At 47.9% G+C, this 18847-nt stretch overlaps 1 protein-coding gene across 1 annotated transcript in view; it reads left to right on the top strand.

Annotated features, from left to right (window-relative positions):
* Positions 1-7242: 7242 nt before the first annotated feature.
* GAS7 (growth arrest-specific 7) overlaps positions 7243-18847 on the top strand; it is a 63426-nt gene continuing 51821 nt past the window's right edge. The window contains exons 1-2 of the mRNA XM_009885292.1: positions 7243-7275; positions 13151-13274. Of these exons, the coding sequence (XP_009883594.1) occupies positions 7243-7275; positions 13151-13274 (157 nt within the window). The remainder of the gene's footprint in view (positions 7276-13150; positions 13275-18847) is intronic.

Raw genomic sequence — 18847 nt, 5'->3', positions numbered from 1 at the left:
GCACTTGCTTTTTAACATCTGCATGGTACATATGCTGACTTCCCATGAGGGTCTCCAAGGCCACATGTTGATGCTGAGATCTACCTCTTTTCAGTACCCAGTGCCTTAGAGTTTAGGCAGATTTAGTGTGTGGAGATTTTTCTTAAACTGGTACTGCAGAGCAAAGCTTCTGCACAAAGGCATGAACACAGAGACATGCTGCAATGCTCCCGCATTCCCCCAGAGATATAAACATGGGACAGGCACATGTGAGGTATCTCAGCTAAGCAATGATGAAGAGAGTTTTGGACTAGGATGATTCCACCTCAGCTAACTGTCAGCACCTGGAAAGACAAATACCAAGGACTGGGAAGTACTGTGTTAGGGGCTGCTGAATCGGGTAGCCCACTGGAGGCAAGGCTGCCCCAGCTCCATACCCGTAGGTCCAGACAGCAGAGAGGCTAAGCATGTGTTCCCAGTAGGCATACAACACAAATGCACGTGCATGGCTCTTCTATATGTATACATGGCCAGTCACACAGATTGACACAGGCAGAAACACTCTGAACTCTCACAAATGGCACCGACAGCCTCATCCTGTTCCCCTCTCTGGCTGAAAATGGGATCAAGGTCTGTTAGTGGGGTACGATACATATATACAAGGTGGAGCCTTCCAGTAACTGGCCTGAGACAGTCTTTCCAGGAGCTGGCCCTGGATACCAGTCTCCCCAGTTGCTGGCACCTGGTCATCCAGCCCCGAGATGGCAGCCCCACTCCAGTTGCCGGTTCTCAGACCTCCTTGCACACACCAGCACATGCACAGACACATAACTGAAGATCCTTCCAGTAACTGGACGTAGCTACCATGTCTGAGCCATGGATCCTTTCCCTTGACACACACAGGGACGCATAAGCAAATGGGTCTCAGCCAACAACTAAAACTTACGGTCCCTACAGTAGGTGGCTTGGATCTCCTGGTCCCTTCAATAGTAGCTCAAAGATGTTCCTGGTGTTCCAGTATCTGGCCAAGACTTTTGGCTGTTTTGATGCCTGGCTGGTCCATCTTGATATGCATGCATATGGTACACCTGTACTCCAGTGTCTCCAGTTGCTGGCACTGCAAACACATGAACACCTATGACTTGTGGTCCCCACCCCAGTTACTGGCACTAATTAAATCTCTGTGCATACACATGCAAACTGAATGGAGTGGCCCTTACCCAGGAAAATTGTTAGAAATGGATTTTAATAAGAGGACAGGACGGACTGCAGTGATCAGACTCAGGGCATGGACAAACAAATTTGATGACCAGCTGCTCATTTACACAACTAGCTCCTGTCATCCCTTACCCCTCTCTTCCCACACTGGTTTCCTCCCTTCCCCCACCTTTCTTTCTTCCCCTAACCACCCCTTGTCTTGTATATTCCCAAGATTCGATTTGCCTGCATCCCATAATGAGTCCCTGTCGTGGTTTGGCCTCAGCCAGCAACAAAGAACCACGCAGCCGCTCGCACAATTCCCACAGTCGTGGAAAAAAGAAAATGACAGGGCCAAACTCGTGGGTTAAAAGAGTGCAATTTAACAGAACAGCAAAAGGAAAAGACGAAAACGCAATTACAGTACCGCTGCGAAGCGCACCGACCGGACCCGCACCACCGCAGCCCACCCCCGAGTGGCGACTCCTCCTTGCCCTGGCTAGCTCCTCTTATAGCTCGGGCATGGGTCACGTGGGACCCTGCCGGCTCCTGGGGAGATTAACCCCATCCCTGCCGCAACCAGGACAGTCCCATAACCCCAGAGGCAGTATCAGTCTGCAAAATGACCTAGAGAGCCTTTCCCTTGACTCACTGTGATGGTTTTCACCCCAGACAACGGGGCTGATTGCTCTCATGCACAGAATTCACAGAATTCACGGAATTGTTAGGGTTGGAAGGGACCTCTGGAGATCATCTAGTCCAACCCTCCTGCCAGAGCAGGGTCACCTACAGCACGTTACACAGGACAGCGTCCAGGCGGGTTTTGAATGTCTCCAGAGTGGGAGACTCCACCACCTCTCTGGGCAGCCTGTTCCAGTGCTCCACTACCCTCAAAGTAAAGAAGTTCCTTCTCATGTTAAGATGGAACTTCCTATGTTCAAGTTTATGCCCATTACCCCTCGTCCTATCACTGGGCACCACTGAAAAAAGACTGCTCCCATCCCCCTGGCATCCTCCCATTAAGTATTTGTAAGTATTAATAAGATCCCCCCTCGATCTTCTTTTCTCTAGACTAAAGAGACCCAAGTCCCTCAGCCTTTCCTCATAAGAAAGGTGCTCCAGTCCCCTAATCATCTTTGTTGCCCTTTGCTGGACCCTCTCAAGCAGTTCCCTGTCTTTCTTGAACTGGGGAGCCCAGAACTGGACACAGTACTCCAGATGCGGTCTCACCAGGGCAGAGTAGAGGGGGAGGATGACCTCCCTCGACCTGCTGGCCACACTCTTCTTGATGCACCCCAGGATGCCATTCGCCTTCTTGGCCGCCAGGGCACATTGCTGGCTCATGGTCATCCTGTTGTCCACCAGGACTCCCAGGTCCCTCTCCACAGAGCTGCTCTCCAGGAGGTCAGCCCCCAACCTGTACTGGTGCATGGGGTTATTCCTCCCCAGGTGCAGTACCCTACACTTACCCTTGTTGAACTTCATAAGGTTTCTTTCTGCCCAACTCTCCAGCCTGGCGAGGTCACGCTGTAAGGCAGCACAGCCTTCTGGCGTGTCAGCCACTCCTCCCAGTTTTGTGTCATCAGCAAACTTGCTGATGGTACACTCTATCCCTTCATCCAGATCATTGATGAATATGTTGAACAGGACTGGACCCAGTACTGACCCCTGAGGGACACCACTTGTTACTAACCTCCAACTAGACTCTGCGCCACTAACCACAACCCTCTGAGCTCTATCTGTAAGCCAGTTCTCTCACAGGGGAGGCTCCAGGCAGGATGCTCTGTTTGTGGGATTAGGTTATCACGATTCCCCCACCCATCATTGTCCCTCTGTGTTGCTGTTACTGTTCCTCTGTGATCCATTGTGTGCGGAGCTGAGCCCTTCATCACAGCAATCTGCCCAGTTGACGCATCCTCGGTCCTCGGCCAAGCGCACGTTTGGCCTCCCCAAGGCATGCTGGAGAAGCTCCACCTAGCCATGCCAGCTCCTTGCTGCTGCCCAATGTGACCGCCATCATTCCCATCCAGTCTCACTCTGGCCATCACCTTTCCATGCAAATCTTGGCTGGATAACACTAGCCAGGAGGAGCTGCTCAAAAGGAATGTGACTGATTTGTCCATTAAATGACTTTTTGTCCATTGGCACAGAAAGGGAAAACAACACTGTATTTTCCCAGGAGGTGGGTCTTGAGCTCCTTGTGGGTATATATGCATTATACTTGCAGGGAAACTCGTGTGCGTGTAGCCATGGTCACCACGTTCTAGATGGGCTTTCTTAGAGCAGATGCCACTCCCATCTGGCTGTTCAGGGTCTTCGGCTCCTGCTGTGAGGGTGGTAGTTTGCTTCCTCTTTCTTTGTTGCTAATTCAGTGCCAGGACTCTATGCCCTTGTCAGATAGCGCTAAACACTGTCACAGGGTAGCACTCACACGGGCTGTGAGCACACTGAAAAGGGAGCGTAGGAAAGCAATGAACTTGGTTGGGAGTGTGCCGAGAGCTCGGGCAAAGTAAGAGGCAAGAAAGCCAGCAGCCGGGCTGTCCTCCTCTGCAGACTGCGCTCGCCCTCCTGCTGCTCCCACATCAGGAGCCGTCACAGGCTTTTTATTCTCCTGCTTGCTAAGCACCCTCCCCCAATCAGGGCCCCACTCCATGCTCTTTGCCCACATTGAATCTCCCCCTCACCCCATCTTTCTTATCCTTCCTGCTACTTACACCTGCCTAGCTTCCCTCTCCTCAGCCAAAAAAGTCTGTGGCCAAGCACCTCCCCTGGGAGCCTTCCAAGCACTCCCACCTTTGCCGGGGAGTGAGCATCATCTGCAGCAGGATCTGGACCACACCTGGTGCCACGGGTCCCATGAGACCCACTGCAGGGGACAGGCTCAGCTGCAGCCCTGGACCTGCAGCCCACATGTGCCACTGTGGCTTCTCCCAGTCTGGCCCCTTAGGTGGCTTCGTGTGCCAGGCACACGCTGGGAAGGAAGGGAGAGACTGAGCTGCACTGGAGTTACTCGGATTTTTCACCTCTGGCTCAACAGCCCCTGTTTTGAAGGGGTCCAGGTGGGATTCACAGATGAGAGTATTTCTGTTCCCACCTATTTTGGTCTCTCGCACGGCATTGAGCCGGAAAACATCACCCAGACTGTCTCCCTGCATCGTGTATCCTTCAGAAACAGTTTATTTCTCCCTAGTTGAGGGTACTGGCACAGAAAAGCATACCAGTCCCAGAAGGCTAATTCTCTGCAAACACGGTGCTATTCATGGATATTGCCTTAAAGCGACGTCCTGCACATATGCAAGCACCACAGCCAGGGCCCTGGGTGGGAGAGGAGGGAGGATTTTGGCAGCTGTGGATGTGGCTGGGGGAGCCGGCCCTCAGCAGAGAAGGCAAGGCTGGGTGGGAAGCATGCACGCTGCATTTCAGAGCCAAACTGGAAATAGAGGGGTGCGGAGCTGCAAGAGAGTTGGCCCCAGCACAGAGACCCAGGCACAAGGGCCACCTGGTCCTCCTGGTCACAGCTGCAGTGGATTGACAGGAAGATGGCAGAGACGGCCTCCAAGGAAACAGCAGCTGCACAGAGATGCTGAAGTTACTCGGGAGGAAGAAGGGGTGAAGAAGACTTTGGCGTGGCACAGAGGAGACTTGCTAGGGCAGGGAGATTTTTAAGACAGGGAACAATGAAAGCTGTCCTGCTCAACTGGCATGTGGGGCATGTGCTGGGCATAGCTCAGCCCCGGCCTCCAGCCTGGTGGGGCTCTGAAATGCCCAATGCTCGGCAGAGGCAAAGCACCTGCTTCTCCTCAAGGAGGAGCGCTGGTGGTGCAGAAGGTGGCCAGAGAGGAGGCACGGTGCCTGATGATGAGGAACGCCATGGCCATGGGGCTGGAGGGGCAGTGGCATTGGCAGTGCCTTGCTGTGTTTCTGCTGCAGAGGCAGTGCCCGCTGGGCCACCCAAGGAGGGCGACTTGTCCCCAGCAGCCATGTGCCACCAGATTCAGTTGAACAGGAGCTGTGCTGGTTGCCATGACAACTGGGACAGGTCATATGACCCGTTCCACTTTCTAAATATAAATCTGTTTCACACAGTGTATGTGACTCCATGGAAACCAAATGTTGAGCAAGAAAGATTGCATAAAAATGAACAAAATACAGAATGACTCAAAGTACTAGAGAGAGAGGCTGTGGGTGATGCAGGGGGGTTCAGAGCTGCCCTAGGCATTCCCCTTGGGCGGGGCACACGTTTGTGCAGGCATGCCTGTGCCCAGCCTGCAGAGGGTCTGCAGGACGCTTCTCAGCGCTGGGGTCTTCATGCCAAACTTGGGATGGGCACGAGTGTTGGTGCAGGCGTCTCTGCTGCCAAGGGTCTTCCCTCACTGGCAAATCCAATTTGCAGCATCGGCTGTGTTTGAACACAGGCCCCACTTCTTTGACCACACCACGACAGCCTCATTTCTGTTTCATACCCTTGGGTTGACACTCACCTTTGCCAAGTTAGGTATTTATGAAAGCTGCAGTTAGACAGAAACATTAGCTTAGTAACGTCAATACAGAGTAAGCTTTTCCCCACAGGACACCGGGCTGTTCTGGTGCAGGTTCCTGTTGTGGCACTTTTTGTTTGGAAAAATTGTTGTGGCAATTTTTCCCTGCTGTGTCCTTGCATTGCTTCTTGCAGTGAGTTTCCCCTGCATGTTTTGTTCGGTTATCTGTCCTCAGCGATCCCCCAGCGCCAGGCAAGACACTGCAGAGGAGCAGCTTAGCTGGACTCTGTAACCTTTCTTTGTGCTGTTTGATCTCAGCAGAAGTGCAATGGGACTCTGAGTAAGTGGCAACAGCAGGTAACAACACTGCATGTAATTCAAACCTTTCCCACTGCTAGAGGCATCCTTCTCATTTGCTCAAAGGCTGGATGCTTTGTTGAAATAGGATCATAAAATCATAGAAGAATTTAAATTGGAAGGGACTTTTGGAGGTCTCTGGTCCACCCCCCTGTTCAGAGTGAGACCAGGGTGATCAGGGCCTGCCTTTGTGTTTTTGAGATTGTTCTGGTTTACCTTGGGTTGTGTGTTCAGGAGACCCCCTGAGCTGCTCTCTGCTGGAGCCAATGCGAGCTAACGCATCCTCAGGGAGCTCAGGCTTTTAAGTGCACAGATGTTTCCTCCCTAGGATCCCTCTTTGAAGGGGAATGGGGATTTCCTGCAGTTTGAAAATGGGAAGTGATTTTCCTCTATTGAGTAAGGCTGAACTTGTCTCAGGGGGTCAGTCAGCATGGGAGGGACTGATGTGTGCAGACCCTTCACTCTGTCGCCTCACTTGGTTGCCGAAAACCCCTCTGGCTTTCTTTTTTTCCACCACTGGGAGGGAATCCTATTGCCAGGTGGTCTATAATAGGATGATTTCATATGCTCGCCCTTGCAAGCTCTCAGGCTTGGTGCTGCAGAGCTCTAGTGCCCTCTCTGCTTTGAGACACCTTTTGCATTTGCTGCTTGTTTCTCGTTCCTTTCTGCTGTGCGTTCATCAGGAGAATCGTGTCCCTGTGTTTCTGCAGACAGCAAATTAAAACCATGGCATGTCATGGAGAATGAGACCTGTTGGGTGGCTGGCTCTTGCCTACCCCTGCGTGTACCCTTGCTATACGAACTCCTCGTCCTAGGAAATCTCGTAGGAGGGAAGTAACTGTGTTCTTGATTTTGAATGTTTGAGAGATACTTTGGTCCCTTTTCCAGGCAGCAAACACAGATGCGGGTGGATTTCACTGGGGTCACACATTCTCTGCTCTGCTGACATTGTTCAGGTTTCCTGTTTCCTCAATGATGTGTTGCAGACATCCTTTTCAGGTCCAGATCTGCCTGTCCACCACCATGTGGTGGCTGGTGACACTCCCAGAAGAGACAGTGAGGGGAGTGGCGTGTTTCTCTTAGCTCAAAGGCACTGTGGGAGCTGCAAGATTTGGAAGGCAGAATCCCACCCAGCCCGAGCTTCTGCACTGCTGGGCCAGGGGCTTCAGGGTCCCATCTTTTTCTCTGACTGGAGTAGAGCAGATCTTCTAGAAAGAGGCACTTAATCTCAATGGAGGAACTGGAAGAACTTCACAGCCCCCTGGTAAGCCATCCCGTAGATACTTATCCTCGCAATTGGTGGATTCTTTTCAATCTGAGCCTGTCAAGTTTCTGGTTTTGCTGGTTCTTAATGCTCTCTGCTGATATCGAAACCTCCTCTCCATGTAGACAGTCCTCTGTTGTGATTTACTGTTCTCATAAACTATCCTGTCAAGACTTCTCCTAAAGATAGGAACAAGAGATCAATGTAATAGCAGTCTTGCTGAGCTGTCTAAGGAAGATGTGTGCAAGCAGAAGTGCCTTGCTTTTCTTGTGCCCCGTGGCTGGCACAGGGTGCGTCCTGGTGAGAGCTGGGTTTGGGGTGTGCTTTGAGTTCGGTCTGGGGGTGCTGTGCCAGCGGTGGCACTGGGCTCTTGATCACCATCTGCCGGCCGCTTCCCCTCTCCGTGCTGTCTCCTGGCCCTGTCTCTGTCCTGTCTGGGCAGCAGAATTGCCTGTCATTACATGCCAGGTTAGCCTGAAGTTCTCCCATGTGGGTGTGCAAACATGGTTCCAGTTTAACTGTGCTGGTGCCAAAAGAAGGGACTGCCTTGCTAGGACAGGGTTGTGTCTGCCGAGAAAAATGGAGCAAGAAAGCCTCTCCTGTTACTCAGATCTCCCCTTTTGGCAGAGAAGGGACAATGTGTTGCTACCATGGCCTCCATAGCACTCTCATTTCTGAAAGGATGCGCTGCTGAATATGCCAAAACTAGGAGGTACTTAATCTGGGATGCATTATAGAGCCCAGCCCTATATGCTACTACCCCACACCATCTATCCCAGACCCTCCTGCTATCTTTGCTTCAATGAGTGTAGAGTGGTGAGGAGCAGAGGATGAAACCAAGTCTCGTTTCTTCTTCGATTCCTCCCTATGCCTTTTTCAGTTCCTCTTTGCCCCATAGAGTATCTGTTTGGAGCAGAGCTGCTATAGGAGTGGGAGTTCAAGTGTGTGTGGGAGGGGACTGTGGGGATTGCAGTTAGGGGCTCTAACACAGAAGTGGTCCCAGCATCCGGAGGATGCAGTCCCTGAGGGGGGAAAGTCCTGCCCAATAGCAAGCTGCTGTTTAGGATCATGTTCCTCTTTAAAACAAAAGGAAGAGATCCACACATCCATACTCCACTGTCATGGTTTCAGCTGGGATGGAGTTAACTTTCTTGCCAGCAGCTGGTGTGGTGCACCGTTTTGTATTTGGGATGGGAATAGTGTAATGGCACACTGGTGTTTTTGATTGTTGCTAAGTCCTGAAGGCCTTTTCTGCTCCTCACACCACCCTGCCAGCGAGTAGGCTCGGGGGGCACAAGAAGTTACACCACCGGGACAGCTGACCCCGACTGACCAAAGGGGTATCCCATACCATGTGACATCATGCTCAGCGTATAAAGCTGGGGGGGGAAGAAGAAGGAAGGAGGGACATTCAGAGTGGTGGCGTTTGTGTTCCCAAGTCACCATTATGCGTGATGTTCCCTGCTTTCCTGGGGATGGCTGAACACCGGCCTACCCATGGGAAGCATTGAATGAATTCCTTGTTTTGCTTTGCTTGTGTGTGTGGCTTTTACTCTACCTATTAAACTGTCTTTATCTCAACTCATGAATTTTTCCTCACCTCACCCCTTCCTAATCGCTCCCCATCCCACGGGGGAAGTGTGAGCGAGCGGCTGCGTGGTTCTAGCTGCTGGGTGGGGTTAAAAGCTGCTGGGTGGGGTTAAACCATGACATCCATGCACATCCAAGCAAACCATTGCCCAATTGTTTACAAGAACTTCTGCATTTGGCAGTGCTGGGGTTTTCCATATATTCAGTCCTCTTGACCATCATTCACAGTGGCTATTGTGCTCGCAACACTTCTTTATTGCAAAATCAGAAGCAAAGGTAGAAATATTAGTAACTCAAAAACAGAATTAGTAACTGCAAAACATTTTTCTTGTGTGCTTTTTTGAAGTGATATGCATTTTGGCAGGGACTATAGCTAAAACATTGGCTTAACTTTTGTCTTCGTGCTATTTCCATGCAACTTTTGCTGGTGTCAACTCTATAGTGTCCACATCTGTCTCTTGGCATAGCCTTGCCACAACCGTGGCACCTGTCTGTTTTTCCCGCAGTCCATGAGGGACTGCAACACTGAAAATGGGACTCAAAGGATGTTGGGGGGCTTCCCTTAAGCAAACCAGCAGTATCTGTCCCACTGATGCTGACTGTGTGAAATGAAATAATACCATGGGCCCCTAAAGTGAGCTGGACCTAGTCTTGACCAACTTGGTACATGGTATCACTATAGGACCATATTAAGAAAGAGGAGTAGCGGGAATGGATAGGACTTCAGTTCCAGAAGGGAAAGAAGGTGTTAAGGACAGAAATGGTGAGTGTGCAGTAAAAATGTGTGAAATTCTGTACCTTCTAGATTCTGGAACAGAACTCAGGGTTGGATTATCCTAAATTCCTCTTTATGGGGTGATCACACACAGCAAAGATAGTCTGGTTTACCTTTGTTATCTTCAAGGCCAGAGATCGGTGTAGTGAATCTAAGGGACCCAGCTTGCTGCCAGACTTTTCATGAGCTGGTACATTCCTACACTGTGGAATTTATGTTTCTTCAGTGTGTTTTTGCAAACAATAATGGGGGACCATTAATGCTGCTATGGAGAGAGTTCAGGAGCTGTCCCAGGATTTGTCCCAGCACTCTGTGCTATCCCTTGGAATATGCTGGGAGAGAGACTGGTTTTGTGGTTCAAAAAATAGCTTGGAGTGATCATGCTTTCCCTTCTCATCTGACCTCTCTGCATACATTACTTGATCCTGAACCTCTGAATGCCTTTTAGCCCTGGCTTTCTCACCAGACCAACCTATGTATGGGACAAGGACTGCGTATGGGTAAGGTGCAAGGACAGCCCCTCAGGAGGTAGTCCTGGAGACAGAAATTAACCTATCTTCTTCTTAGCTGTTGCTGCAAATAATGGGGTGACTGCACTGGTCAGACATACTCTTTCCAAGAGTTCTTTTTTCTTCACGGTGTTTTGTTATATTAGGTGAAACTGTAGAGAGAGGTGTCTGAGAGAGATGTGAGATAGAAAAGGTCCCCTGCATGGCAGATCACAGGAGATGAACAGGACCAAAAGGAAGCTTGCACAAAACAGCTGTTGTTTCTAAGGTCCATGTGACAGAAATATGTGTCAGAGCCATACACTAGTCCACTGGCCTGTATCACCTGCACAAGCAATGCAACGCTTCCAGGGATGTCATGCCTGGGAAGCCTGCAGTGAGTTATTTCCAGTCGTGACTGAGTGTAAAACCAAACAAAAGGATGATACTGGACATTAGGGCCATACTGCAGGTGTCAGGGCTGCGTGAGCAAGTTTCTGGTGGTGCCAGTACATGGCTTTAAAGAATTGGAACGAAGTATGTGGTTGTTGGAGCCATGTTAGGCATGACATTGCATAGTGAGACAAGGCACTTCTGAAAACACCCATACCATGTTAGAGAACTCCTCAGATAACCCAGAGTTAATTTTTCTGTCATATTCATGAGGTTTAATGTTTTCATTAGTAGGATTTAGAGCTTTCATGGTAAGCTATGTGAAACAGAGAGGTGTTTCAGTGGCATGTAGGTAGGGGTCCTGCCCCTGTGATCACAGAACAGGCATGGTTGTGCTAGCTCCACTAAAGAAGAATTGCATTTAGTGCATTTTCAGGCAATAGAATAACACTAACAATAATGAGAACATGTGCCTTTGGGCAGGCTAACGTGTAAGAGAAGTTTTCACTTTCATTCTAAGATGAAATCAGTAAAAAAAAAAAAAATCAAGTAGTAACATAAACTGTGAAAGCTTCTGCTTCCTCACATGTACAGCTGGGTGAGTGGAACTGTAAATTGATTTGATGAAACCTTAGAGAGCAGAAACACAGAGGATAGGAATAGATGGTGGAGATCTTACTGATTAATTCTGTATATGACCCTGCTAGCCATAGCCCTGTAGAGCATGAGATTTGAGTCATACACCCAGTAGAGTCCCATTGTAGCTCCTGAGCTAACTTGTTCAATTCATGTTGCACCAGCTGAGTCCCCCAGTCTGTATTTCTGCTCATGTAGAGGAGATAAAATCTGAACCAGCATCGGCTCCGTCTGTGCTGCAGTGATGGCCTTGGGTCCATGTGGCTGCCTTGCAGCCTGTGACCTGTCTGTGCAAGTACGTTTGATGAGACACGAATGCAAGATCATTCTTGAGTTCAGTGTCTCTTGAAAATCATTGTAATCAGAGTTTCCTGAAACTGAAAAGAAACATAAAAATAAACTTATGGCTCCAAAATCATTAAATGTCCCTTTTATTCTGGGTTGCAACAGAGTTGGGATTTCACTCAGAGATTGAACATGTAGCAGAAGAACACATCACAGGTTTCTTTCTGAAGGCACTGTCCATATGTCTGTCAATGTTTGAACATTATATGCAGCCAGATGCTGAAACTCTGCCCGTCGCCTGGACGTGGCTGCTTGTGAATCTAGTGCAGTCACTTCAGACCTGTCCCCCACCATGTTGGAAGGCATTTCTCGGATAGAGATTAGCTTCCACGGGATAAATGATTCCATTTCACACATTTTTCCTTCACAGAATCACAGAATCACAGAATGGTTAGGGTTGGAAGGGACCTCTGGAGATCATCTAGTCCAATCCCCGTGCCAGAGCAGGGTCACCTACAGCATGTTGCACGTTGTTCTTTTGTATTTCTTCCTTTGAAGGCTGTGCAAACAAACAGAAAAATGAGTACATCACATGCCTGGTTTGCCTTAGGGGATGTGGAAAGGCAAAGTGGAGCTCTCTGGATGTGAGCAAGGAGGAGGCTGTTGGGTTCATACCTACAGCCTTGTAGGGCTGCAACTGGCAATCTCTGGCCATGTATCTTATCCCTCTACCTTTGCTTTATTTGGTGGTCCTGGTTGAAGGGACCAGATGGGATTCATGCCTCCTTTGGGATGAAGCTCTCTTTGCCAGTCTCACATAAAACAGCTGTTGTAAATCCCAAGTGACCAAGGAACCACCAGTGCTACTTTGAAGTGGGAAATAGTCCAAGTGATGCCATGTAGTGTGGACAATTACCTGCTCTTCAGCTTCACCTCTTTCTTTTCCCTGCAACTTGAACCTGCACTGAGGCTTGCAACTGAGTTGGTGAAGAGATGTACAGCTGAGGTGGCACCTGAACCTTGATAGCAGTTCTGTGTGTTCCTGAAGAGCAGGTGACAGCATGATGCTAATCTCCTGCTGTTCCTAATGATCTGGATCACTCCTAGTAATCTGGATCCTAATGATCCTGTATCCGGATGATATGGATCCAGATTACATCTAGATCAGTAATGTATGCATTGCTAATTACATGCATTATTAGTATATAATCAGCAAACTGATAAATTTACTTCACCACACTATTCCTATAGGCAACATGGCTCTGCAGTGTTTCTTCTTGAAAATGTCTGAAGGTGATGATGCCCCTGTTAAATTAAATTGGGGCATCACCTCCATGACCAGTGCTTTGACCCATATGAAAGTACATGAGTGCCATATGCGTGCCTTTCTTTCTCAGGCACTTATTTTATGCTTTGCATTTTACTGCTTGAAGAGAGTAATTTTCTTGGACAGCTCATGGGATATCAAATACAGAGGGGTTTCATTTCTCTCCCAAAGGATGTTCTGTGTAGCCAGTGCTCCAAAGGAAGGTTGGTTCATGTTCCGGTGGAAGCTAGGGCAGATGAGGGGAGAAATGGACTGAAAGTCTTCGGGTGTATTGTAGCGTCTAGAATGCCAAACCACGCAGTCCCTTTCCAGATGTGCCTTGCTTAGACTTTACATTATTTACATATTGACTTAATAGGTTGGGTTTTTTTCTTTTCTCAGCAGAAACCCAGAAAAGCAACTCCTCAGACAGGAGAAGATACCTTGAACGGCCATCTTCCCCCCGGCTGGCAGAGCTATATGTCTCCCCAGGGCCGAAGGTACTATGTGAACACCTTCACAAATGGTAAGTAGGGGTGGGGACGGCAGTAAATGTGTCACCCTGGCAGTACAAGTCTGTTGCAGGAAATTATCTCTCAAGTTGATTTTAATGACAAGGTAGGCCCATAGTCAAAGGAATTAATATGACCCTGACACCATATGAAAGGAAATAATTACAAGACGATTTAGTCTTCTAATCCTCTGTCATCTTAATTCTGACCATTAGAAGACATGTGAAGCTTTTACAGAAGACAGAGAATGTAAAGTAGAAACACTCCTGCTGTAAATGTTTTAGAATATAAAACACTATTAAAGATATAATTTTTACCATGTTCCTTATTTATTTCCTTTCCCTTTAGCCGGAGATATTTATGTCTATATATGTACATCTATGTGCAGTAGTTTGATAGAATGTCAGGTATCACTAAAGCACCACTAGGGGAAATAGAAATACTGAATTGAATAGTTGCTCAAGTCAGAGTCCTCTTGCCCCCAAAGACAAGGGAAGAAAAACACATGTTATGGGACATCAAGGACAGAATTTTCATTTTATATTTGTGTGTTTTATTCACTGCCCTATGAGTAGAGAAGCAGCCTTAACTCACGATCTTATCAGATGCTCAAGACCTGTCAAACTTGTACCACCTCCAGCTTACCTAACACTCTGTGTCTACCTGCTTTTCTCATCATGAGCTCACAACAGCATTGCAAAACAGGGACTTGTGACCAGCAAAACCAGATTTGTTTAGCAGAAAGAATGACAGAATGACAAGGGAGGAGAGGACAGCAGGAGTTCACCTTGTTCACAATGCAGTCGAAGCCATCAGGAATGACCACTGGCATTCCTCTTTCTGAGTCACTGTGAGTAGAAGGAGAGCCATCTGTCACAACACGCCTCAGGGTCCGTTCACGGACTGATGTGTTTTATTTCAGAAGCCTTTGGCCTAGAACTTGGCCGAGTTATTATTTACCTGAGTTTTATGCACTGACATCTCATAGGACCCTCCAGAAGGCACACTACCATTAAACACTGCCTTCATTTTCAAGCATAGTCTGTTCTGGTTCATGGGCAGCATCCCCTGCACAGCTGGGGAGATCACTAGGAGTTAGATACCCTGTCCCCACTGCAATTCAGAGGTGGTGCTGACCCAGCATGGTGATGGACCTTTACTCACATGCACTGGGTTGAGGTCAGATAAAACCAGTAAGAGGCAAAGCCTTGTTTTTGTGTGATAAAAAGCTCTTGTGACAGGAACCCTACCCCAGAAAGGTAGATGACCTGGACTTAGTTTCTTCATAATGTCAGGCAGCTTTTTACTTTGCTCACAAAAGTTACAGACAACATAACAATGGGCTATAGCCACATCCTGCTTGGTAGGTCCAGGTCAGATATCTAGCAAGCAACTTCCTCTAGGAAAGCAAGGTAGCCCTGGCACAGGCTGACCAGGGAGGTGGTGGAACCTCCATCCTTGAGAGATCTTAGAACCTGGCTAGACAAAGCTGTGCCTGATCTGATCTGTTGTTAGCAGTGATCCTGCTCAGAGTGAGTAGCTGGGCTGGAGACTTCCAGAGGTCACTTCCAACCAGACCTTCTCAGGACAATGCCCAAACCACCTATGGTTGTGCTCTCAGCTACTTCAGACTAACGAAGAATAAAGAGAGGTTAGTAGAGGGGTTTCTGTGTTCTGGTCCTTGCATAAGGGAGCACTTAGTCAAGTCTGTTTAGGCTACTCACAAGAGTAGTCCTTAGCCCAGCTGGCTTTGAAGTTAGGCTTGGTCTTGTTTCTTGTGCTGTACTCAAGATGCATATCCGAGCCTCCCACACCTTCCATGAGGGCTGTAGCCTTTTGTGAGACAAGGTGATTCTCCTGCAGCCTGTACAGGGGCACTCTGGCCCTTCCACTGCTCCAGCTTAGCTGGTGTTCCTGGCAAGCTCAGTTTCTCTCAGCTACAGTCTTCTAGCTGTGTATATACTGCTTTTTGCTAGTTTATTGATATGATGATATTGCTGGGGAGTATTTTTGCTCTAGATGGGTTATATTGCACTATCAGATTCACATCCCAAATGCCTATGCTTCCTCCAAGTGGATTATGTGGCAAAAAAGTATCACCTGTGGTGTCATCTAGGCCTCAGACAAAGCAGAAGCTGAATGCAACCTCCAGGCCTTTCTGTTGAAGTATGTGATGAAGCTTCATCCAGCCCTGGCATGAGCAGCTGTCTGGACACTGTTTTGATTTAATCTGACTAATTGGCTCTGAATTTTGTCACTGCAAAACTAGTAATACAGGGCTATCCATAGGCAGATTGTCCAGTCTCATGTTGGATATGCACTTCCTTCCTTGGCTGCAGTGCAAAGTTGGACCTGCTGAGCCATGCAGGCACCATAAAGTCATGTTTGGCATGCAAGGCTTGCTGCCGAACAGTGTGATTGCACCTTGACACTCAGGAAGTATTCTTTTGCTTTGAGCCATATGATAAGTCAAAGAAAATATGCTACAAAACTGCAGTTCCCATCTCTCCTATGGTTGACCTGCATTGGTGTGGGAAATGCTTATCGCAAGTCACACAGACTGAACAGCTTACTCTCTGCCCCTGCTGACTTGTCTGAAATGCTTATTTGTCCTGTCATTGCTGCAGCTGCAGTATCAAGATAAACACTGGCAGTGTTTGTCATCGGGACATGGTGCCAGCGTACATCTCTGTCACAGGGTTTCATGGGCCTCCTTCCTGCTTTGCCTCTGTAGCACCATTGTTTCAGCAGCAGGAGCTAGGTCTCTTTTCTGTCAAGGTAGATGCGTAGAGGTACTCCTAGACTGCACTCTCTTTATCATAGCTATCACCAGATGATGAAAGTACACTGGAGTGTTTGAGAGAGATATCACTGTTTAGTGCTCAAACACAGTAATTCAGAGGTCAGTGGAAGCTAGCTGCTTGGCCTTCAGTCTGATCCATGTAGTTAACGGTCTCACCGTTGCCCACCAATAGGAGCTGATGCAAAACTCTTGGTTTGTAAGGTCATAACCATTTCTCAGATCTCTGAGGGACCAGTCATCTCTTTACTGAGATCAGAAAGTGTTTCAAGATGTCCTCCACACTCTTCACAAATTCTCTCTGTTTTTTTTTCTACCACGGGGAAGTCTGGGTATTTCACACAGTGACTCACAAAGTGGCTGGCTGACTGCATGTTGACTCGCTGTAAAACCACTGTAGGGGTGACAGCCATTGCTTAGAATGTACATCTGGTCTCAGCTGAAAGAGAAGGGACATTGCTAACCCATCAGGAAATACTGTAGACCCTGTTCACATTGCTTTCCCATGGTCCTTCCCCACTGATTCCACAGCTGAGACAGTCTGAAATGATTATTTTTCTCAAGCCCCACATGTGCATCAGGAGACTGTGAGGGGTCAGGGAACACAGCTTTGGGTGCTGATGGCAATAGTGCCTCCCAGGAAGGGCATGAGCATTTCTCTTGCTAGGACACTGCACATCGTGACAAACAGTATTGATAACTTCTCCTTGCTGGACAGAGGTCCAGCTTCAGTGGGGTTGATGAAAAGTAGGCTCTGTTAGAATATAATACAGGACGGGAACTAACAGCGCTGGGATCTGTCCACGCAGCCCAGGAGAACCTGGATGTTGAGTCTGCCTAGGAGAGAAAGATGTTAGAGGTTACCCACCCAGCTTTTGTTGTGTGTGGTCTCAGCCAAAAGCCAGCAATGTTCTACATGTATTAATCCCATATAGATGGGCACAACAAGTATACTTGTTAATGTACAGACTATTACAAAATACAAGATTCTGTGTAAGATACGTTTCATAGTTAACCATGTCAGTGAGTCAGTGAGGCAAGAAAAGGGAACTTCTTGAGGCAACAAAGTGTTAACCAGTCATAGTAGGTCCCGCCCATCTGAGGAAGAAATATTTGCATCTCCAAGGGAGTGATGCAGTCCTTATTTTAATTAAGACAAATGGACAGACTATCTCCTGGACAAGGAATAAGTACTGTGAGATTAAGAGTGGAAGATTAAATCTGTCTGAACCCTCTTCAAAGGGCTTGGGAAGGAGCCTTTCCTGAGCCAAGGACCTTCCCAGAGCTTTATAGTGAGTGTACATTGCAATGCAGACTTTGTCATGGAGGGACCTCCTTAACAGATGACACAAGGCATAAGGTATACTTGGAGAAGGAAGCTCTGTGTAGCACCCTACCAGAGCGATAAGGGAACAAGAAAGAACTTTCTGGGTATTTTTAGTCTAAAAGTGGTTTAATTGCGGTTTTCTTTTTTGTTTTCTTTTTTTTTTCACTTCTGTCTTTCACAAGCATCTGGTACCTAAATCTAGATTTTGTGAATAAAGTATTGTATTCAAATTGTACATTAGCGCAGCTGCACTGGAAGGTGAGTTCAAGGCAACTTGGTTAACAGCAAGGCACTGTTCACTGAAGGCTATGGTAGATGTTTCAGTTGGGGGACCTCAGCCAGTACACTATCTACTCAGCCCTCCCAGGGCCTTCTGCTGCATGGAGTAGGTGGAGAGCTGGCATCAAAGGGGTGGACCCTCTGACATGCAGCAAAACACTGTGACACATACTTGGACTGTAAGGGTTTCCAGGGACCTTGTTGCACTGGGCTACACTTAAAAACTAGTTTTTCTTCTCCATTTGGAGCCTTCTGTCAGAGAGGACTTCAGATTTCATTCCCGAAGTGGAAGGAGGTTCTGTTTAGGCGTGTCCCTGTGTATGTCTCATGTCTCCTGTTATCAGGATCTACAAAGCTTCCTATTCAACAGGAAGAAACGTGAAATTGTCCTGGAAAGGCTCTGTGGTTGTTATCTGACATCGTCCAAAGGTAGGTTCCCTCCCAGTCTCCTCTGAAATGCTTTGCAGAGTTTCCTTCCATTTCCAGGTGCAGAATCTGGGCATGGATCAGAATCACCGTGCCAAATCAAGGTGTCTTCTTCAGGTGCTGAGGCACAAAATTGTCTAAAGAGACTGTACCGCTTCAGCTTTGTTACAGTGGCTTGTACTTTATGTAGCCTTTTTTTTTTTTTCTCCTTAAAATTTTTGAATCCAAGAAGGGATTTTTATATCTCAACCATGGTCTGAGCTCTGCTTGCTGAGAGAACAAATGGTTTCAGAGAGAATATATATGACTAGTTATTCTTCTAGCTTACAGAAGGTCTTTGGCTGCTATGGAGCCTTTTTTATAACGTTTTTTTCCACTTATTTTAAATAACTTAAAATATCCCTCTTCTCTGTTATTTGGTCTTTGGTTCTCCTACCCACTGAGGCTGAGCCAGGCAGGGGAGCTGAAGTACAGGCAAGAGGCTATCTACTTCTACTCAAGCGTGCAGAAATTTGAGAGGAGAAACTAATAGTAACTAGCAGAAGCACAGAGCTGTTTAGTGGACAGAGCGGAGCATGTTAGTGCTCTTTCATGGATAGCAATCTGGGGGAAAAAGTAGCCAGAAAGTGAGTGGAGGGAAGGAAGGGCTCCTCTCCATGACACAGACCATCCAGGAGCATCCTCAGCTCTCCCCAGCTGGAACCCTGCTAGCAGTTCCTTTGAGCTCCGCCTTGCCCGTGTGCTGTATGAACCCT

Source organism: Charadrius vociferus, unplaced genomic scaffold, assembly GCF_000708025.1.
Source record: "Charadrius vociferus isolate BGI_N301 unplaced genomic scaffold, ASM70802v2 scaffold415, whole genome shotgun sequence".
NCBI lineage: Eukaryota > Metazoa > Chordata > Aves > Charadriiformes > Charadriidae > Charadrius > Charadrius vociferus.
Note: the sequence above shows the minus strand (reverse complement) of the source record. Positions and strands in the feature narration are given on the sequence as shown.